The 22,898-nt window shown below is 40.3% G+C and overlaps 3 protein-coding genes across 3 annotated transcripts in view; 2 read left to right on the forward strand and 1 right to left on the reverse strand.

Annotated features, from left to right (window-relative positions):
* Positions 1 to 22,898, forward strand: part of C1GALT1 (core 1 synthase, glycoprotein-N-acetylgalactosamine 3-beta-galactosyltransferase 1) — a 260,990-nt gene that overhangs the window by 136,629 nt on the left and 101,463 nt on the right. The gene's annotated exons all lie outside the window — the stretch shown is intronic.
* RPA3 (replication protein A3) lies at positions 821 to 4,037 on the reverse strand. Its single transcript, XM_075705946.1, has 4 exons — positions 3,939 to 4,037; positions 3,528 to 3,602; positions 1,860 to 1,968; positions 821 to 1,360 (listed from the first exon to the last, which is right to left on the reverse strand). Exons 1-4 carry the CDS (start codon positions 4,035 to 4,037, stop codon positions 1,278 to 1,280), a joined length of 366 nt encoding a protein of 121 aa, XP_075562061.1. The 3' UTR covers positions 821 to 1,277.
* UMAD1 (UBAP1-MVB12-associated (UMA) domain containing 1) overlaps positions 12,019 to 22,898 on the forward strand; it is a 74,430-nt gene continuing 63,550 nt past the window's right edge. The window contains exon 1 of the mRNA XM_075705829.1: positions 12,019 to 12,127. Coding sequence (XP_075561944.1) covers positions 12,046 to 12,127 — 82 coding nt within the window. The 5' untranslated portion in view covers positions 12,019 to 12,045. The remainder of the gene's footprint in view (positions 12,128 to 22,898) is intronic.

The following is a 22,898-nucleotide window of genomic DNA, read 5'->3' on the forward strand; positions in this document are numbered from 1 at the left end:
ATTAAAAATGACATTTTATTCTCCTGAGAACTAAAATATAGCAGTGATAGCGCTACAGGACAGAGCATGGTATCCTGCCACATGGACCTCGCGTTCTTGTTTGCTGTATGAGACTGACTCCTACTTCAAAAGTCCTCCTCCTTCCCCATGACAGTAACTTTGTCATTGTCTGTCTTCCAAGTAGACAAATAGATCTAAGTAGAAAATAGATCACCTGTTAACTTGATCATCCACCCAGTTTGTAGTAACTTTGATAAATTCCTTGACTGAAAAATGGAGATGTCTATAAATAAGCACAAAGCTAGCAATCTTAATAAGGCGCTAGATCTAGCTATTAAACCTGAAGCCTGTTTGTATGAAAGGTTAATGAACATGGCTACGGTTTATTTAAAATACTCTGAAATTTGTTAATCAAAGTAACATCTAGCTTTGGAAGTATTCTCTGTGAATTGTGTTACCTTAGGAGACATAAGAATTCTGCTATGTGCTGTAAGTAGCCTGGATAGTAACAAAATTGGGAACCATGCGGAAGTTTATATGGTTAAAGCCATCACGACAAGCTGGCTGAATCCTGGTACTTCTGCTTAGACTCCCACTAAGAATGAAGGTTGTGATGGGGTCAGCTGTGCTTGAAATCCCCAAGCCTAGCTAGCCCTCTTCCACATGTTTAACACCAATGCAAAAGGCAAGTACCTTGTACTCCACTTTGTTAAAATTACCTATGTCAGGTAAACCAGAACTAGAGTCACCGTATATCACTGAAAACAGCACTCTAACATGTAATACTGACACAAATAGTTAAATGTAGTCAGATCTTTTTTATTCGAGAAGAGACCATTTTCAAGAGGGAAAATAGCCCCCCATGTCCAATAAATTTGCAACAAAGCAAATTAAATAAAAAATCTTTACATTAAAACCCCACCAAATGTCTTCAATACGAGTTTCCTGTAAAGCATCCTAGAACCTCTACCCCCCTCTACCAACAACAACAAAAAGATGCCTTCCAAAACTTCCAAGCAAGTCCAGTCCTACAAGAGAACACTCCTCATGGATGCAAAAGGGTTACATATATACAGTGAGGTATCCACAGACATGTTCTCCTTCTTGCTGAATAAATACATTTTCAAAGAAAACATTCTTCACTGGCAATACATGGCACATGCAACAGCAGTTTTCCAGTATATGTATTGGAAATAAACGCAACTTATCATGCCATCAGGCAGGAAAGCTACGGTACTGTTGCCCCCTCTGAAGCTCTAAATATATGCCAAGAAAAATCAGTTGTTCCTCCCAGTACCAAATGGGAAGTATTCGGGGAAGTCATGAATAATTTTTAGTGCTTCATTGTAGAGTTCTAGATCTGAAAGAGGCCAAAGAAAATGGTTATGATGCATAAGCCAAATTCCCCAGAAGCAAATGATAGCATTAAAGCACTGCTTATTTTAAAGCAGTACAGCTGAGTGTTCCCAGTCTCCCTCTCCTCCCCAGTTTTTCCAAGGCAGCCACACTCTCACCGCTGGCTTTCTGGAGGGTTATTTTTAGGCCTGCTAGCTGTGCAATCACACAGGGCCCAGTGCAAGGTAAGAACCACGCGGTCAGGAGTGGGAGAATGATCAGACCATGGCAACGATCTATACTGGCTCCAGCTTCCAGTCAGTCCCTACAGTTTGACAGTGAACCAGTGTATTTTGTACAGAATTTTTCCCATGGCACTCTCCTTTTCTACATTCTACACCATACCTGGCAGCTTGACGAAAGACCTTGTCTGTAAGAAAACATCATCAGGCTCTCCCTTCTTACTTACTGAAGAAGAGTTCAGAACTCAAAATGAAATTGTCATGATATGTATTCTTACTTACCAAAAGGACTTTTATCTTCTCTGAACTGGACATATGACATGCACATGATGGTTGCCTGATTTGTTACTCTTCCCACTACTTCAAGAACTCCTGAGATCTCTTCATCTAGCTAGAAAACATACCAAATATGAAATTAGTATCACTAAGTTAGCTGCTGTCTCTACTGCACAGCCCTTGAGCTAGGAATTCTCCACAACTGACGGTTTGTTCGCGACAGATTCTGTTCCACGACAAACAATACAGCACTACTGAACAGCCCTGTGCCCTTCCCCAAAAAAACCACAAAAGCCTTGAGCCACTTACAGATTTAGAGTTTTTGTACCCATAATTTTGGGTTTCTCTGTTGAAAGGAAGAACTACATACATGCAAACCAACAAATCTATTAAAGGGGAAAAAAGTTAGAAAGCATTTTGATTAGCAAATCTAGAAGTTCCTCCATTGAGAGAGATGAACCTGGTGTGTTTTTTCTGCATACACCAGTCTCTCCTACAGCAGTGGAACACAGATTGTGAAGTCCCCAACGTTGCAGCTATGCATTTATGAAATTTGACCATTGACTCTGTTATAGAAAGTTGTGGAAAGTTGCTCAGGCGCTGACATCTGAAGTTTTAACAACCCAAGGCAGGAAACCTTTTCATGAACTCAAGAAAGAGTTAAGAGACAGGCAGAACTTGTAGGAAAGACGTTTTCTTGCAGTTTGAAGATTAAGTCAGCAAGCTTTGCATTTATAAGACAAAATGCTTGCCAGATCAAACTGCATTTTTCATCAACAAGGAGAGACTCCTGTCTTGAAAAATCAGAGAGTACCAGGTGCAATTATTTCACATGGAAATAGTAAGATTTCTCAGCATTTAACAGCTCATTCAGAGAAAAAGATGTAAAGGCTACACACATGCTGAGTGAACCTAAAGCATTTGCCATCACAACAAAAATAATCCTTTAATTACAACATTTGCTAGAGAAAAAAAATACTCAAAGACAGAAGAGAACATCAGGTGTTATTCCTTTAGTGGTATGTGATAACAAAGGAAGCAGTATTTTTGTGCAGCAGTTATAAGCATATCTTATACCCATTGTATTAACTGCTTGATTTTTAAATTTTTTTAAGAAAGAATGCTTCAAGCTAACTATGAAGGTTATTGGAATGCTATGACAAGTGTTCTAAGAGGATACAGAAATGCCAACTCATAAAACTCCTGAGAATACCATGTTCTTGGGTTTTTTGGATTATCATCACAAAATACTCTGTTAGGCATATAAAGGCAATAAGAAAAAGGGAGAAAAAAGTGAAATTAAAATAAAGCTAATACATGTAGTGTATCTACACTATCACACTGTAAACAACAAAACAGAGTCAAGACAGAGTAGCCAGACAGGGATGTGTCTGACAAGGAAGGAGTTCCCTCTCTTCACACCCGCTGAAGATTGATGAAGACCAAGGCAGTTCATGAAAATGAAGACTGCAAGTTAGCTGGAAGATGAAAGAAATAGAGGCAATGAAACATAGGCGGAAAAGGTAGAAACCAGGGATTTGTTTGTTTTTTTTTTTTTTTTCTCCCGACTAAAAGCTCAATACATGCAAGGCATGCACAGGTTTCAGAGGGGACAAAACCTCCCGCATCCACAAGAGGCAACATCAAGTATTTCCAAAGTATTCCTTAACTTACGGGTTCGCTCAGCTCCACAGTCGTATGCTTTCCTTCTCCATCCGAAAGCACGAAAAGCTTCCCGGTAGGATGAATCTACAAAAAGACACGAAGCCTTGTGCGCTCCAAAGGCAACCGCAAGCGTTCCGGGTTTAGCCGCCTCAAGCAGAATGGCGCAGCGGGCCTTGCTCCGCGGGCTCCCACCGCTACGGCCGCCTCCCGCCCTGACTGGAAGCGCCGGCCTCCCTCAGGCCAGGCCGCGATGAGGTGCGCCAGGCAAGGCGACAGCCTCCCCGCACGCCGGGCCTGCCCGCACCCCGGGCCCTAGGCCGCAGCGCACCACCGGGGCAAGGCCCTGCCCCGGGCGACATGGCAGCTACCCCCGCCCCGCGTCCCAAAAGGCAGTAGGCGACCGCCGAGCAGCCCACGGACCTTCTCGACGCGGCCCACGAAGCAGACGGGCTGCCCGATGTGCTGCGCCAAGTGGCTGGTGGCGATGCGGGGCCGCGGCACCTCATGGACGTCCCCCATCTCGGCGCGGTTTCCCGCCTTTGGCGGAGGGGAGGGGCGCCGTTACCCCTGGCAACGGGGCGGTATTGGAGGGGGGGGTGCGTCGGGGCGGGACTTCCCCTTTCACCTGACGCGATCCGGAAGTGGAGGCGGCGGTTGGTGAGCGGCGGCATCGGGCGGGCGGGCTGGTGGGTGACAGCGGGGCGGGTGTCGCCGCGGCGGGGAGGCCGGCCTGGCAGCCCTATCCGATGTATATTTTGCCATTTAATCCTTTTCTCTTAAACAACCCCATATTCCCCCCCTCCCCTAACGGCCGCTGCCCCCCTCCCTTCAGACACCAGCCCCCCTCAGGTCACCGCTCCGTTAACCCTCGCTTGTTTTACAGGCCGTAGTTGATCGCTCCAAAACGTTGCGCCTTACGGCTGCGATACCCACGCGTTCCCACGGACAGGGGTATAAATTGGGAGAGGAATGGCTGGGGAGCGGCCGTGTAGAAAGAGATCTGGGAGGGTGCTGGTCGGCAGCGGGTTTAATTGAAGTCAGCAATGTGCCCTGGTAGCCAAGAGAGCAAACTGCATCCTGAGGTGCATCAACCACAGTATAAACCAGTATAACCAAAAATGGTGATTATCCTGCTGTATTTGGCAGTGGTGCGGCCTCACCTGGAGTGTTGTGTGCAGTTCTGTGCACCGCACTTACACCCAGAGAGGAGGGCATCAAAGCTGGTGAAATGGCTGGAAGGAATGTCCTGTGCAGCCCGGCAAAGGACTTTGGGTTTCTCTAGTTTGGAGAAAAGGAGGCTGAGGGGTGCCCTCATTGCTCTCTGCAACTTCCTGATGAGGGGAAATGGTGCTGATCTCTTCCGTATCCAGTGACAGGATGCCTGGTAATGGTTTAAAGCTGTGCCAGGGGAGGTTCAGACTTGACATTAGGAAGGATTTCTTTAGCGAGAGGGTCGTCAAACACTGGAACAGGCCTCATAGAGAGGTGGTCGATGCCCCAGGCCTGTCAGAGCTTGAAAATTGCCCTTAATAACATGCTTTAACTTTTGGTCGTCCCCGAAGTGGTCAGGCAGTTGGACTGGATGATCGTAGGTCCCTTCTAACTGAACTATTCTGTTCTATTTTTATTAATTTCATTTCATTTCACTATTAACGAGCTTACGCTCAGTCCCCAGGGTTAGAGCGACTGATGGATGTAAGACAGAGCTAGCATCTGTATGTGGCACTCTGACCGTGCATCTCATCTTTTTCTGTTTTTCCTCAGCTGTCCTTTGCATGGAGAGGTTCCTCCCAATTGCCCTTGCAGCAAAAGTGGCTAATGGTATCCTGGGCTGCATTAGACACAGTGTTGCCAGTGGGTCGAGGGAGGTGATCCTTCCATCTCTACTTGGCACTGGTGAGGCCACACCTGGAGCACTGGGTCCAAATTGGGGGTACATGAGAGATGTGGACATACCGGAGAGAGTCCAGTGAAGGGCCACAATGACGGTTAAGGGACTGCAGCATCTTATATATGAGGAAAGGCTCAGAGAGCTGGGACTGTTTAGCCTAGAGAAGAGAACACTCAGGGGGCTCTTATTAATGCATATAAGTACCTGAAAGGAGGGCGCAAAGAGGACGGAGCCAGGCTCTTTTCAGTGGTGTCCAGTGACAGGACCAGAGGCAGTGAGCACAAACTGAAACACAGTAGGTTCCATCTGAACATCAGGGAACACTTTTTTGCCTGTGAGTGACTGAGCACTGGCACAGGTTGCCCAGGGAGGTTGTGGAGTCTCCCTCCATCCTTGGAGAAGCTGTCTGGACACGGTCTGCGGCAACCAGCTCTAGGGGGCCCTGCTTAAGCAGGGGGTTGGACAAGATGACCTCCGGAGGTCCCTTCCAACCTCAGCTGTTCTGTGGCTCTGTAATTTCCTTTCTGTTTCCAGGACTGGTGTTTCAGGAAATACTTGAGAAAATCTAACTCTGCTCTGGCTTAAAAGGGCGATCCCAACACCGCCTACATGCTGGCTGTCTCTTCTAACCAGCCGCAGATTAGTTCAGCTTGCTAGCCAGCACAAAGTGGGTTTTGTTAGTTGGCTGGGTTAGCGTTGTGATGGCTCGAGAGCTGAACCAGCTTACCCAGGAAGCAAGCTACCGCCAGAAACTGTGCAGAACCAGCATGTGGCCGGGAAGGGGAGTGCTGTGGGGTTTTGTCTTCAATGGGGTGTAGCTGGTTGTCATCTCCTCAGTGTCACTATGCCATTCACCTTTTCAGTAGCGTATTTGCAAAAGAATATCCTTATCTCCTTAGCATATCTTCAGAGATTTTAAAGGCGAGATCTCATAAATGTAACAGTTGGAGCAAGATGCAGGAGCAGGCTGCTGCAAAGGTGCCCTTCTAGGGCTATTTGTCTGCCATGTTTGAAGGGTCAGCTGTTAGAAAAACATGTTGTAGAAGTTCTTACAAATACATGTCTGTATCATGCTTAGCAGCTGTTGAAGGTTTGCAGTCAAAAGAGAACAGTTTGCAGGGAAAGAAGTAGGTTTCAATCTATTGTGTATTGTATCTAATAAACACCTAGCTTTCTATTTTAGCATTTTCTATCTTCTTCAGGGTTTTGAATGTTGACATTGGTTTGAGAACTGTTACTTCACTCCTGGCTCTGCCTTTGTCACCCATGCTTTTATTGTCTGACTTGATTGTGGTTGATTTTTTTATGATTCAGCATCTTCAAGTGTTTTTATACTATGGTAATTTGGGTTGCATAGTTCTTGATATTTCTGCTTCCCTTAAATTATATGAAAACCTTAAAAATAAATATTCACATTTTATGGAAGTAAAAAAGTCTTTGTTAGTGTTTTGTTATATGTATATCCCTTTTTTGTATTTGTGTTTCTCTTGACGCTTACTTTCTTTTCTTCTGTTTTCAAGAAGTGCAAAGTAAAGGAATATGACTAATGTTAATGCTAGATAAAAGAAATGATATGTTGTATTTTTTTTTTCTTCTTTGCATAGAAACTTACACTAGGCCAAAAGGTTTTAAACTGTTCTTTTGGTGTCGCAGAGAAATCTTTTTGACATGCACATTCTTGTCTCTTAAATTGGTTGTTTTCATGTCATAAGCAGGGTTGTACAGGGCTGTAAACATCTTGCTCTTTTTCTGATTGCTACTTTAGTGGTGAATCACAGCAGATGCTAATATGGAAGAGAGAATTGCTCTGATGCTCTCTGTTTTCTCCTTCCATAGATTATATAGCTGAACCTGCTAGATGTGAAATTATTCTTCGTTCTTTCTGTAAGGTCAGTTTTGTATCTTGTTCTGACCTCATTTCATCATTTACGTAATTACCGGCAGTGCCACTGCAATTCTGCTTTGCTGCATTCCTGGGCATCCTCTCTTTATATTAGTCTGCATCTTTGTTGTTTTTAATATTAAATTACCTTTCCCCTCCTGTCACTTGTGAACATGCAGGAAGAAGCTGAAAAGTAATGCTAAATGTGCTAGGATCTTCATTGTATAGAAAAATTTTATTGGATTTAATGTATTGGTTTGGCTCAAAGGTCACCCATACTTCTTGTCAAAGGAGACTGACAAAATGCAGGAGGAATAAATTAACCCCTTTGTGCAGCTCTGTAACTCATCTTTGTCCAATCCCACGTATGTTCTCCGAGCCTCACAGAAAGACAAAATATTTTTTGCAGCCTCACAGAGAACTGCTATAGTTCACAGTTTATTACTTGCTAATGACTGAAGCGGTGCCAAAAGCATTATTCTTAACTATCAGCGATTGAGATTGGAGAAAGGAAAAATTGTGTTCACTTTTTGGTGAGGGGGAAACATGAGGAGAAGGGAATTGCATATTCCTACCAAGGGAGATTTTTATCTTTAGGCAGTGAATTCAATTTCAAGTCTCCTATAGAAATAAAATTAATCCCATCTGGAAGGGAAAAGTGCTGTGCTATATAGGAGAAATTACTGCAGGAACATGGTACTATCTCTGAATGGTGGGTGTATTTTCTGTGATTTTGTGCTGACAGCTTTACAAAAAAAAAACACAACTAAGTGCTTTTTTTTCCTCTAGCCTGTGTGACCATGCATCCACATCCACAAACTTCAAATTTAATTTTTATTCTGAAATGAATCTTGCACAGAAACTGGTTGTTCTCAGCTTTCGTTAACTGAAACCTCATCTTATCTACAAGTAGTAAAACTCCAGCCTGATTCTGCAAGTGCTTAAACTGTGTTCTTATCTTCAAGAGCACGAGTGTTTCCATTCAGCTCTGTGTTTCTTTGTTGGACAGGGGCTTTGTTCTGTTTTTAACATGTAATTCATGAAATTTAGTGGTTGCTTTTCCTGTTGCTGGAGAGATTTACATTTACTTTTGAAGAAGCACAGTTGATAAAATTCTTAAGAGAGCAAATATCATAAATGTCCCAGCATACAGCTTTTCCTTTACCTATGCCATACTGCATACAGCTCTATTCTTTGTTTCTGTGCCCCCCTTCTATTTTGTTAGTCGTTCTTTGCTATTTAGTTTAAACTTAATATTGTGTTCAGCAAAGGTACTGAAATACTGCAAGTAGTAGTTGGCAAGCTCCTTCCTCCACATCAGTTACGCAGACCTGAGATCTACAAGCACAAGTTTTGTTTCTAAGTGGTGAACACCCAGAGAAGGAAACAGCCTCACTAAGCACGTTAGTATTTTTAATATGTGGATTCCTTACCACCTCCCCAGCATTCACAGTCACAAAATACAACATATGATGTTTTCTTACTGCTGGACCAGTGGTTTTAACAGCGTAAGAACTTGAAGCCTGAGTTTACGGGGTACTTTTGTTAGCTTTGTTTGTTTTTCTGCTTCAAGCAAAAGGATGTGTGGGGTTTTTTTTGTTTTGTTTTCTGGCTGAGGACTACTGCTGGCAATGGAATTAAGTTAAAGCTACTTCAGAAACTGAAAACTGCAAAGTAAAGATCAACCCTCATGTATGTAGATAAGATGAATTTTGTGGGCTTTAAAAAAAATTGGGATACTTGGGCTGCCTTCTATCAACAAAAGAAAAAATCTAGTACGTAAAAGTGCTTGTAACATTAATTTGGCTAGATCAAATCGTAGTGATTGTTAATTTAGTCTGAATTGAAACGTCTGTTGTCCTTTAAACAGTGAAGTTTAGGTATGTTAGATATGCAGTATTTAAAAGATGATAAATGCATGGTTTCGGTTTCCTATACAACTCTTTTGTGCCACGTATATACTGATTAAGATGCTTTTCTTTGCACAAGAAAGAAGGGAAGGGAAACACTATGTGATAGAACTGAAAACTGTACAATAATGCAGATCACAAAGAGGAAAAAAAAATGTGATTGGAGCAACTGCAGGTCTGGCACCTGAAGTGGCTGACTGGAATCTGAGCCTTTACCAAAGCTATCTGTAAGATTTTACACATCAAGTTGATTTTGCTTCTTGTTGTTGCACACTTAGGATGAAGGTTAAATTGCATTTTAAACTGTTCCACAACTGCGTCTCCTTCATACATCATCGGAGCAGAAACCTGACTCTTGAGCATTACAGCACAGGTTTTTACCACTTGAGCTATGGGACTGACAACCCTAATTGGTAGCAGGAGAAGACTTATTCCCTGAGGGCTGAAAAAGGAATATGCTGCTGGCGCCATGTGTTGAGCCTGGGTGTGGGGGAAGGTAAGGAATAAATGAGATAATTAGGAGTTTCTACTGTGTAATCTCCACAGAACTGGAAATATCAGTATTTCACGTGGTAAGGTGGTAAGGTAGGAAAACAAGCAAAAAGGAATAAAGTGCATATAAGTAACATTTTTTTTTAATTACTGCATACCTGGGAATGGATGGCTTGTTCTGTTCTCCTGCACATCAGTGTAGTTTATTTGGTTGCTAGAAATTGCACTGCGTCAGCATAAGCAAGCAGTAGCTGGCCAGCCTGAGGGATATTCAGTCTTTAAGTCTCGGGTATCGGGCCACAGTTTGAATCATTGGTGCTTTTGCCATGTTCTATTTATATGCTTGCACTTCATATCGACTTTCTGTGATCTGGAGTATGGAAGTGTTTGCTATCACTTGTAACATCAGAGGGTAAGGCAGTTTATATCTGGTGAATCGTCAGTACTGATTGTGCAGCTAATTGCTACAGGTTACTGCCTAGGGCAAAAAAAGTCTTGCTTATGGTACCATGAATATTTGGGTGGGAAGTGAGGAATTCTGGCAACTAATTAATCCAGGATTTTTATCTTTTTTTTTTTTTTTAAATCCAAACACTGTATGGTAGCACTCTTCTCTCTTTCCCATCTTCTAAAGAGTCTTCTTTGTTAAATTTAGTGTCAAATAGTGTTATGGAAACTTGACAGTGTACGCCTCTTTTCTTTAGACTGGACTTCTTTCCTCTGTTGGAGGTGTGTATTAGACATTGCTATTGGTTTGTCAGTCCCTTCTCCTTTAAATGTTGGTGTCTGCAAAGTAAATCAGGATTGTGCTCCTCAAACTCTACTTCAAGCTTGAAATGACATTACTCCACTTTTCCCAATTTTATACTGGTATTTTAGTGGAGAAGAGCTTCACGTACCTTTCGTTAAACCTTCCTCTTGGTGTTTGGCACACAGCATGTTTCAGCCAGCCCACAACAGGCTGCTCCAGAGGTTGGGGTTGTCCAGTGATCCGACCTCAGCCCGCGGGGCTGGAGGTGAGCGCACTTTCAAGGGGTGACGGCTGCTGCGGTGCCTCCTTCCTTTTCTCAGTGTCCCAGCGCTACAGACGCAGCTGCTGTTGCGGGAGGAGGCTGGGGAGACTCCCAGTTGCTGCGTTCAGTGGTGCCAGTTAGGTAGAAAATAGAAAGTGGGTGGTGGTACATTGGTAGTCCTCTCCATAAACTGAACCTGTGAATACGTGCTTTGTATAGTTCTGTTGGCTGTTCGTCACAAGAGTGACACTTCCTTCTAAAGCTTTTCTTATAACTTTTCTTGGAAGAAGAGAAACTTCTTGAGCCTACATCTTAAAGTTCGAAATAATTAGAGAATTTGCTTAGAAGAATGTTTCATGATGTATCCAGGTTTACGGGGTGGTTCACAGGACTTAATTTTGTAAAAGCTGGCCCAGCTGCCTATCTTTTGGCTAACGCTCGTGGGGTTTTTAATATGAAGTTGTCCTTTCTAAGCTATTCAGAATTTCTTCTATGTAATCTGCCAGTCTTGAGAGAGAAGAGATACTGAGCGTGATCTTTAGCAGCTAATGTTTTTATCCCACTGGCTTCCTTGTTGTGTTCTAGCTGTTGTGAACTCAGAGTTCTTAGCTGCTTTGGAAGATCTTTCAATGAATTATTGTTATGAAAAATTTGCAACATAATTATTTTGTTGCAGTTTCTCTTAAGGGAATCAGTGGTAACTTAATCAAATACACTCAAGTGTTAAGATGTCTCAGATTGCAAACTGGAAAAATGAAAGTAGGTACTATGCTAATATTGTAGGGGTGGATGGGTTGGTCTTTTTAATTGATGCACAGACACTTAAGACTGAAAAGCTGTAGGGAAATTTGCTTCATTCAAGTATTCCTCCATTATAAAGCTGCATTTTCTATAGGATCATATTTTGGCATTCAAAGTTTAGATGCTTTAGAACTAACTCTGATGAGAAAGTTTGTGTAACAGCAATTCGAAGTAGCAGAAGAATATGGGAACGTGCTGGATAAATGCTGAAGGGAGTTTCCATCTTTCAGTTTCCTTTAGAAAGGTCGAAGTTTTGTTTTTTTTTTTAATGGTTCCACTCCATAACTCTATAGAAAAGCCTTTTATACTTCACTCTCTTTTTGCCTATTGGAGTCAACTGCTACATCAACAATGTAATCTGTCTGACATACAAATGCCTGATATTTCAAATCTGGTGATAAAGATTAAGATGTAATATCATGTATGTGGCCTTTGGCATGGTGTGAACTTCTTATGGTAAATTCTATTATCTTATGTTTACTTAGCATGTTTTGTCTTCATTTTAGATAACTACTTAAAAGAAAAAAAAAAAGAGGCTATGTTCAGCTTCTTCCGAAAAAGTCAAGATTCAAAGAAGGTTACAGTGCCAGAGAGAGAAGCAGATGGATTTGTTATTGTGGGTAAGTGGTGCTTCTGTATAAAGTGATTCTTACCATCTTTGAGATGCAAAAAATTCTTTGAGATGCTTAGACCAAATGAAATGGTAAGAGAAGGCATGATAAAAATTGTTTAGAATTCTTACTCTTCTTGAAGGAGTTTATATTCCTAAGTCTCATCATTTGGATTAGATAGCTGAAGTTTTATTTACATAGGTACAAACTCCTATTCAAGAGCATTGAAAATGTAGTTTCTGGTTTTTCTCTCATACTGTGAGCAAGGAGAAGTTATGTACTTAGAAAACAAGAAAGCTCAAAGTTGAGGCTTCTAGCTTTATGATTAGAGTTGTGGGAAGAGAGTATCTTATTGCAGTTGTTAGAGGTCTTTTTTTCAGGTTCCTTCCTTTTAGTGTTGGCTCCAAAGTCTTTTTATATTAGAAGCCAAGAGCATTTGTGTATTTCTAGTCACATGGCAAATGTAGATGTTGTGTCTCAGAATCTGACTCTTGCTCAGTTTGATGAAAATTAAGCAGTTTAAGGTTTTTGAACTCTTTTTGTTCTTTAAAAACTAATCTGAAGTGTACTCACCTGTGAACTGGCTAAATTTGCAGCTTTAGTCAAGCTCTTTCACAGTCTTGTAGGATGGCTCAAGTGTGCAGAAGATAATTTATTGCTGTCATGCTGTAATCGATCCTTTTCTTTTTCCTCTTTTGAAAATTTGTGTTTTCCTCATTGTAAGTCTGTCATCATCAATATTCAGCTTCTGCTGCTCTGATTTACTGACTTGTTCTTATCAGGAATCTTACAGTGTTTCTCTATTTAAGTGTTACTTCTTGAGCATTTTCAAGTCACGAAAGCCTCTAGATTGTAAAAATCTAACAATATGAGAGACTATTGGAACTCTTTCTGAGGAGAACTTTGCATTCTTTGTAATAGTTATCCATTAAAACAAATCTGGTTTCACATCTGTGACTCTGTTTTGTCATGTTTAATGGCTGCCTTCCACTAGATTTTGTTCATCTGCACTGGTTTTGATGGCTGCATCAAATCACTCCAGCACTTGCATTGTGGAAGGGTCAAAGGAGACACATCATCATCCCAGAAAGGTCTGGAGATTATTTAGAGTTTCAAATTCTGTAATAGGCAGAGAGTTCTGCACCCAAACGTTGCTTATGTCCCACAACTGCTGGTCCTGATTCTGCATTTAATTTAGCTTCGTTCCCTTTTCCTCAAGTGCTGTCAGTGACTATTTAAACTTTGTTCATATAAATCCATGTTAAATTAATCTGTTAAATATAAACTTAAGAACTATCAATTTTGCTTGAATCTCATTTTTTTTCTATTTATTATTATTTTTTGCTCAGTCAGAAGTTAATTGAGCAAACTGCAACAAAAAAAGCACTGTAATTTCATCTTAACTAACTTATACTGGGCAAAAGAATTGCCGTCAGCCTTGTCAGTGGAGCATATCACTGTCTTGCTAGATGGATGTAGTTGCAGATTTATAGGTCAGCACTTGAGCAGATACTGATCTAGAAGTTTTGTTTGTCTAGGAATAATGGCAGTCCAAAAAAAACCCAAACCCAAACCACACCACCTAGCTATTCTGCTAGTTACTTTTTTATTAATCAGATGGGAGGTTCTGAAGCTTTTTTAAACTTAGGTGTAAAATATTCTAGAATTCCAGCACTAAATGTCTTTAACAAATCTCAACAGGATTATAGGACCATTAATGTGAATACTGCTGTAGGCAGTGAACACTCTTGAAGGGAGTGAGAATTTAATTTCTTGTTTTAAGTTGGTTCCTAAACCCAGTCTTTCATTCAAAGCATATTAAGAACAAAAAGCCTAGTTCGCTGATATTCTGTGGACATGGGAGGAAGTGCTTTGCTTTTCTTTCCTGGAGAAAGAAGAGGAAAAATACATCCTCAGGGAATGCTTGCTCTTGATTTCCACTGTTGTGGTCAGGAGGCCTTGTCTGTCAGAAATCCCTTGCAAGATTGTTCACACCATGCACCACTCGTAAGGGCAGCCAGAATTCTTACTGGAAGTCTGAATGAGACTTACCAAGAAAGAATCAAATGCCATGTCTATTAAAGTATGAAAGAAATCTATTCGGTAATGTAGTGAGAGTACTGAGCATCACAATTAAATGCACATACTTGTGATTTTCCTAATAATATTTAATTATTTTAATCTCTTTCTGTATCATCTCATATTTGAAAAAGAGGGAAGAAGGTTCCACACTTCATTGAGAAAGATCCACCAGAGCTATCACCCTGTCAAATCTTGAGGATCCTTTTTTTTGTTTTGTTTTCTATTTTTTTTTTCATAACTCCGCCAAGGCCTGTTATATATTGCTGTATTTTAGATCTACCTTTGCTTGTAGAATATCAATGCGTTTGGAATTTCAATATCTGAACACCTATTCTTTGACTAGCAAGATGACTCATAAAAACACCAGAAGCAACAAAAACAACTTTGCAGCATAGCAGTGAAAGAAATTCTTTATTTTAGCTTTTGGGGCAAATGCTGCATGTGTGGGAGTCAAGAAAAAAAAATCCGTTATTCACTCTCTACAAAATAAATATAAAATGTCATTTTCCACCAGGGACTAAAGCATTTTTATGTCTAACTGCCAGTTCACTTATTTTTCATATACTGGTTATCTCATCTGTTCATGAAGCTGTAAAAGTGGTGCTTGTTCTGTAACAAGCAGAACTATTATTCTGAAGAGGGAAAAGAGGCTTATGAAATACAAGACATGCGATGGGTTTGGAGAGTGAATCAATTGCAGAAATACGAAAAATGTTTCAGGGGTTTGCCTGATCATCACAACTTGTTTTTAAAGTCAACATTCTGAATGCCAGAATTCATAAAACAAGTAAGTTTTCAGTTAGCTTGGGGATCTTGAAGAGTAGTAGTTCTTAAGGAATTTCTCATGTATTATGGCTTTTGTAATATAAAATAAGTTCCAGGCTACCATCCATAGCTACTGTTGCTAGCCAAAGAGAAGGCGACAGGTTAGTGCTAGCATTTTGGTTTGGCACACAGCTAAACATCTCACATCAGATCTCAAAGATGCATGAGACTGGTAGTCCTAATCTCAGTTTAAGATCAGGAATTGAAAAACTGAGACAGCAATGCTGCTTCCCACATGGGTTTCGCAAGAAGGTCAGAAACTCTGCAAACATCCACATGGTGCTGATGGTTCCACTGGGGTGGGTGGTGAGTGTTTTTTGCTTGAAAACAACTGAAATATCATAGAATCATAGAATGGTTTGGGTTGGAAGGGACCTTTAAAGATTATCTAGTCCAACCTGCCTGCCATGGGCAGGGGCATCTTCCACTATATCATGTTGTTCAATGCCCTGTCCAACCTGACTTTGAACACAACTTCTCTGGGCAGCCCGTTCCAGTGTCCCATCACTCTCATCGTTTACAAAAACAAAACAAAACACTTATCACATAATATTGTTCTGTATGTGCTCTTTAAAAAATACTGCTAAATGTTAATTTTGTTTTCAGGTTTAGTTTAAGATGCTGATGTGCAGGGTCTTGGTGACTTTTCCAGAAAAAATTTGAAGTAAGCCAGTGTGAGGGAGCAGCAAGTGCTGGTGGCTCCACCGGGCAGGTGAGCCAACACCCGGGTGAGGGTGCCAAGAGGGCAGGGGCTTGGGCAGAGACCTCACCGACGAGGGGTGCGGTCCCACGCTACCCTAGCAAGGACAACAGGTCTGGTGATGGTGACTGAGGGTCAGCTGAGAGTCCAGCAATTGCCAGAGAAGTCCACAGGGATGAGGCAGATCTGAGGCCAAGCTGGGAAGTCAGGTCAGAGGGTTGGGGTCATCACGGTGCATGGGCAGGCACAGGCGTCCCTGCAGGGTGGCTTGGGCAAGGGCGGTGAACCTGAGATGAAGCTTGTCCTACAGCTCTTTGCCTGGACCTTGATGGGCATGCTCAGGCTGCAGTGTGTCAGTGCTGGCCGTGGGCATGGACAGCCAAGCCCCTGGGGCTGGGGAAGGGGCTGCTGAGCCTGGTGGTGCACTTGGGGCCGAACAGCCAGGATGGTTGTGTTGTCTCTCACTAGTGTCTGGAGGCAGCATGGTTCCCCGAGGAGCTCGCGATCCGAGCCTTTGACCATGCCTCAGTTCAGGTCTGCTTTGTTTACTTTTAATGTGTGTTTTAAAGACCAGTCTGTTTCATGGATTTAGGAGTTGTTGGTTTTTGTTTTGTTTTCTCTCAGGGATCTTTTTTATGTTGTAAATTGGAATGGAGTAAATGGCTTGGAGAAGCAGCTCAGTTGCTGGTTATGATAAACCTGATTTGTAAATGTTTTTAACTTCTGTTTCTTCCTTGAACTTAGGACAGTTTCCTGTTTCATTTTTTTAGGTGTAAATTAACAAGGATTTTCAATACTGACCAATGGCTATTATTTCAGAGCTCTGCTCTCAGCCTCAGGTGCAGATCTCTAACAGGTGTTAGGCAGTATTGATGGAGCACTTAACTGTCACCTGAAGGTTGTTTTCTGAGATTCAGCAATTTTGCTGTAGAGTTTTTCAAAGAGTAAGTACGCAAGGAAAAATGGACAGGCATGGGATTCTTGTCAGAGTGGAGTGACTGTCACAGATGCACGGAGGCTGTGGCTATGGTAAGAAGGGTTGGTAGGAATTTTATAATGAAGATACACCCCTGCTCTGTAAACCTTCCTTTTTGTTCCTGTGCTTTCCTAGATCCTTGCAGACCCTCTAGAACTAGTAAGCAAATTTTGGATTAACGCCTATTTGTTATGCTTCTCACTATTGGAGCAAGCATGATTTTTGGCTGTTACGTTTCCTCTCAAGAGAACATAAATAGTCATAGATGTAAGAAATTAAGTGTTTTGAAACCTCTTCCCAATGAGAAGGACTTGTGGTATTTAAGTGAGTCTTGCATCTGTCAAATTAACCAACATGTACCTTCTGTTTCAATGTTGATGTCTGAAGAGAAGGAGCTCTACAGAACAAATGTGGTCGGGCTTGCACCAACATCTAAAACCTCGCAGAAAAGGAGGTGGGAACTACTGTTTTTCATCCTGTGAGATGAAATGCAGTATAAGGCAAATATTTCCTTCTTACTAAGAAAGTAGAGGAGAAGCGGTATTAGATGAAAGGTGGAAAGTTCAGGAATTTTTTTGTGAGAAGCAAGGTATTGTAGAATTCATCACTACTACATGCCGTGACAAAGTCAGGAACATAATGGGATGCAGAAAGAGTACACAATGAGTTTGATAATATCTGCTATCATCCATCAGAATTTCTTATCTCAAAATCTTGGTGGGCAGGTCTGACTTAGCATTTTAAGCTAATATCTGCAAGGGATTTGAACTTTGGCTTTATATTAAATGAGGTACTTGAACCTTCCTCTGATATATTCATTATATATATTACTGAGTTAATTCAGTATTATAATTCCTTCATATGGGATAATCCTCATCTGTAGGCAGGAGCATCCTCACTCAGCTGTGAGACTGTGAAAAGTATGATTTACAGCCAGCTGAATGTTTTCCTTTGTTAACTGCAGTTATATTGTAAAAGAACATCCTTAACAAATCAGGAAGTCTTCTGTACCGAAGATGTAAAAAAGTAAAATGATCAACACAGGTCAGTCTTTAGTTCTGGAAATCTTGACTGTTTTTCTGAAGACCAATTTTACATATACTTGTTCCCCTTCAACTCCCCGTTTCTGTTTTGCCAGAATTTATTCTGCATGCAGGTAGTTTTTGGGGTACTTCTTATTGTGGAAGGAAGAATTGGATAAATTGCATATTTATTGTTTCCACATTGATCTTAGTAATACAGATCTCTACATATATTCTGAAGAACACCTTAAATGTTTGCTTCTGAGAGAAATGTACAATTTTAAAATCTTCAGGAGTGAGTCTGTTACGAAAGGGAAATTTAATGTACTGATCTTCCAAAATCAAAGGGCTACCCCCATACCGGTTTATTACTGCAATTCAAATAGTTTTTTGGTTTCTCCCCTCTGCGTACACACCTCAAAGATTAAATGCATCAAGAGATTTGTAAAATCTTAGCGTTGCTGCTGGTGTTTGTTTTCTAGGAGTCAGTAGTAATGCGTAATAGATTCCTGTGAATCTCTACATTGTTTTTTCATTAATATTTAAGGAGCTTTTAGTGGTGCTAGTAAGGAAGGCTGGGCTGCTGCAGTGTTTTAAAATATACTATTACATTGAAGAAATGCACAAGGCTTTGTGCCAGTTGGAAAAAAAGCAATGTCTCAATATCCTTTAACTTTCTGCATCAATGGGCTTATATTACCTATTTTTTATATAACAGTAAGTGCTTGTGTAGTTATTTCCAACCTTGTTGTTTTTGAATAACCAAGCTACTATTTCATTATGTTGTTTAAGTTTAAAAATATTTAATGCTAACTTTCTAGTAATCTGAGATTTGGGGAAATCTTTTAATATTTTTATCTAAAGAAGATATGTGTCAGCCTGTGCTGCTGTAAGTGAACCCTTTTGATGCACACCAAGAAGTTATTGTACTAAGTGACCTGTTTCTTGAAGTGCTGCTTTATGGGTTTTATACGTAAAAATCGTTAGTAGCTCATTTGGGCATTGAATTTTACAGTCAGAGTTGACTGAAAAGGGAGGAGGAGGAATTCAGAAGAAGCAGTCCTCTCCTGTTACCGATCCTGAGTTGCATAAGGAGGTAATGGCTACCCTTCATTCAGTAATGAAGTCAAACTAATCCTCTTGGGTACTAATTTTGCACAAAAACAAACTGCGTTTTTCAGCAGTACCACTAGATGGGGATTTCTCTTGTATTCAAGAGTTGTAGGGCTTTTCTCTCTCCCTTTCATGCATACACACAAAGTGGAGTAGTAGTAATTATCAGTACACCATTTTATTAGACTGTAGGTTTTCAACGGATTTATAAAAAGCTTTTTAAAGCCTAATATCAAATCTATAATGGCATTCCAACCTAATAAAAATAATGAAGCTTGAAATGTTGACAGCATGTATCTAGATGTTGGCTTGTAATTCCTTCCAAACAGATCTGTTGAGGCCCATGTGGGACCTAAATAACACAAAGAAGTAAATTTGCATATTTTACAGCAGGGGGAAAAAACAGAATGCAAAAACATGAATAATTAGGAGCACAAGCTTCATGCTATATTAATACTGTTGAAAAGCATGTGTTGATTGTATTCTGAAAGCCAGTAGTGATTTGGTTGAGTGAACTCAGTCAGCATCTCTTATGCAGATTAAAGGAACTGGGTTACAGAACAACTGAAATTCATTGTTTTGCTGTATAAGGAGGTATATTTCTTAAAGGAATTTTCTTTTTCTTGGATTCTGTACAGCACAGGGAATATTTATTTTTAATGCCTCATCAAAGCATGTTTTTGTTGACAAAGGACTGTGCAGTTCTTCATTTACTTGTACACCTCTAGATTTTAAAAATAGTTCTCAGTCACAAATCAGATGTTAGTATTTTTAACACTTTAGTGTACATGACCTACTTACTTTTCATTCCGTAACATTTCTCTCTTTTTTTGCTTTCTAAGGCTTGAGCCCCTGAAACACGTTCACAATGCTTTCATGCAGTGCATTTAATTATTTTTAAATTTGCATTCTTTAAATGTTAGCATACAGGCCATTTTTGAATCTGAATAATACGAATCATTGTGTTGACTTCTGTTGATTGCAACATAAGATGTGTAACATACTTTTTATGACAAAAAAAGTTATTTACTTAAAAAAGGTACATAGTATTAAAAGTGATTTATTGATTGCTTTGGCTGAATATTGTCTTGGCCCCTTAACTCACAGCTATCTCAAAAATTTACCTGTTTTTGAACACTGACTCAAGGGAGGAGGGGAAAAAAAAAAAGACTTCTTGTTTAACTTCAGTTTTAATTCTGGGGAGAAAAAAGATGTGCGTGCTGCTGTATTAGAGAGCTTTATTTTGGGGCTTTAAGACAGACAAAAATGCACAGAACCAAACATTTTGAATCTGTCTTTTAAGCACATCTTCTTAATTTGCATAACCAAAGGATGAAAATGGTAAAATGTACCAGTCTTTTTAGAAGTTGATGTAATTGTAAGAGGTTAAAGAGGCATCTGGCAAAAGGTTGTTTTGAGGTCACACATGCATCTGACAGTTTGCTGCCAGCCCTCTAAGAAAATATTGGTTGGAGTTGCGTTCCTGTTTTTCATATTAACTGCCTTCTGACTTGATGTATAATAGTCACTTTCTACATGTCCAGGTCTCCAAACTGCTCCTGAGAGGTTTGGTCCTACTGATTTTAACTCTTGCAAATAGTGATGGAAGTAGAATATGCTGAAGTAAGAAAATCCTGTTTTTGCTAGAAATTTATCCTCGGAAAAGATGAAGGCATTTCTGGGACGTGACTGTTGTGCAATGATGTATTTACATAATCGACATAGTATTCTTTAACTTTTGCTTATAGTAGGGTGATCGCTTTTGACACCTGGGTTCTGACAATTTTACTCCCATGCATAGTAGTTTACTCTCTGGTAGTGAGTGCCTTAGTCTATTGGCCCTTATAGCATTCTTAAAGCAATCTGCAGTTGGAATGTGAGAAAGGAAAATACTGATTGCTTATTGTAAAGCAGAGTAAAAATAGCAAAATGTAGTGTAAAAGTAGGGATTTTCAGGTGCTGGTTGCAAACTTTGTTTCCCAGAATATGCTGGTCATTAAATCTCTTTAGAATTAAAAGCTTCTTTGCTTTATGATGCAAAGAAAATAGTTCAAGATATGATAATATTTTTAGCCCAAGCCTGATTTTCCTATATAAGGTGAACTTACAGCTAGGGCTAACTGAAAACAAGGTGGAAAATGTGTTGCAGGAGTGCAAGTTGCTATTCTGGCAAGTGATACATTCAGATTGAAGCCTCTCTTTCAGCAGTGTACAGCATAGTTAGAAGATCATTCTTTGCAAAGAGAGCCCTAGTCATTAGCCCATGCAATCACTGCCTGTCTTGTTGGAGTCATTCCGACTTCTACAGATGTTACTCAATGTTAATTTTCTCTGAAGGAAATGTTATGTTGAACTGATTTTTACACCACCCCCCCACCCCCCCATCTCTGGCAAATAAATGTTTTGTGCATTTTTTCAGTGGAAGAAGAAAAATTACTTTGCCAAAGATACATTGTCTCATTTATTTTTAATTAGGTAGTATAAAGAAACTCAATAAGGTTATGTTCTGTGTTTCACAAGTGTTTCAAGTCAGTTGTGTCATAGGCCCTAATGTGAAATAGTAACATAAGTGTAAGGCTTTTCTTTATAAAATGAAAGATGGCTTGTCACCTTCTGCATAAAGGTGTTTTTCCTTTAGCTGCTCTTTCTTGATATACTAGGTTAAGTACCTTTCAGTAAGGGACAAAGAAATTAAAGGATATAGGTGATTTATCCAGTCAATTGTTTTGCACTTCAGTGCTATTTCATCCACTCTGCCATAACACATCTTTGGTGGTTGCCAAAAATGTAATGTGCTTTCTGATCTCTGCTCACACAGCTGAATGATTTTCAGCTTTTTCATGCTGCTTTTCTCCCACAAATGAGGGCTGCATGGAGTCAGTTCTGAAATTATTCTTTCTTCCTTCAGTCAAAAATAAGCATTTGCTCACACATTGACTGTGGCTTGCTGGGGAAATGATACACTAATCATTTTTTGTGACCATGAGCACTTCACTTTGTGCTTTTTCTATCTCTTAGTAAATTATTCTAGTGCTATTTCCATTGTCATGGGGATGTCCTTCTACGTGATAGTAAAAAATAGAGGAACGCAAAGACCTCCTAGAAGTAGTGGGCTGCTTCATTTATGCAGTTTGTTTAACAATTGGCACGCACTTTGTTGTTACTACAGTTAACCATGTGCATCACAGAATGTCATCACAGTCTTAATTGTGTGTATTGTTTCCTCAGTTTACGCATGGTTATTTGCTACAAAAACTGTGTATGGCTTAAAACCAATAATAGACAGAAAATCATTCAAAAACTTAAGTGAGTTTAACTTAGGAGTATTGATACAGTGTGAGTGTTTCTTTGTCTTTACCCCTCCCAGCAGCTGAGATAAATGTGGGACTTCAAATACACTCAGCAGATGCATACAGTCTCTTCATTTCCTTCTTGTTTTTGTCAGGGTGTCTAGGTGAAGTTAGGGGAATATGGATTTTGTATTTTGTCTATAAGAATGCAAGTACAAACCACAGAGAGAGCTCTCACAACTGGTAGTATTAAGTTGTCAACGGTGAGGTTCATTTGTTTTGGTGGGATTTTTTGTGGGTTTTTTTTTTTTTTCCCTCTTTCAGTTACACCCTGATTAACGACGAGGTCTTTGAGCATGTGACTGCCGTTAAACATGTACAATATACTCCTTTTTTTTCAGTTAAAATGGACAAGCTTCCTTAAAATGATCCAAAGTCCCAGACCTTTCCTGGAACAACAACAACAAAAAAGGGTTTTGCTGTCAGACCGTATCATTCTAAATCTCTCTCCACTGAGGCCTGTCTAGACCAGCAATATACTGCAGTTGTTCAGGAGTTGAAGCTTATAGGTTTCCTGTTCCAGGGTGAATAAGGGAGAGGAACAACTTAAAACCTACAAGATTAATTTTTATCCTTCGTTCAGTTTGTATGAAACTTCAGTTTTTTGAGAGGGAGGGAATGGGACTTTGTGTCCATTTCTTTGCCATTTTCTTTTTTCAACGGGAACTTGCCTACATAATTTCTTCTGAATGATTTAATCCTTAGGTCTTGC

The sequence above is a fragment of the Pelecanus crispus genome, chromosome 2 (genome assembly GCF_030463565.1).
Source record: "Pelecanus crispus isolate bPelCri1 chromosome 2, bPelCri1.pri, whole genome shotgun sequence".
In the NCBI taxonomy this organism is placed as follows: Eukaryota; Metazoa; Chordata; class Aves; order Pelecaniformes; family Pelecanidae; genus Pelecanus; species Pelecanus crispus.

What these genes read in the sequence shown, in the direction of transcription:
- RPA3 (XM_075705946.1), bottom strand. Translation starts at nt 4,037, where the DNA reads ATGGGGGACGTCCATGAGGTGCCGCGGCCCCGCATCGCCACCAGCCAC. An exon ending in CTGTGGAGCTGAGCGAACCC is followed by an intron (nt 1,969 to 3,527) that starts GTAAGTTAAGGA and finishes TATGTTTTCTAG; the next exon opens with CTAGATGAAGAGATCTCAGG. An exon ending in AGAAGATAAAAGTCCTTTTG is followed by an intron (nt 1,361 to 1,859) that starts GTAAGTAAGAAT and finishes GGCCTCTTTCAG; the next exon opens with ATCTAGAACTCTACAATGAA.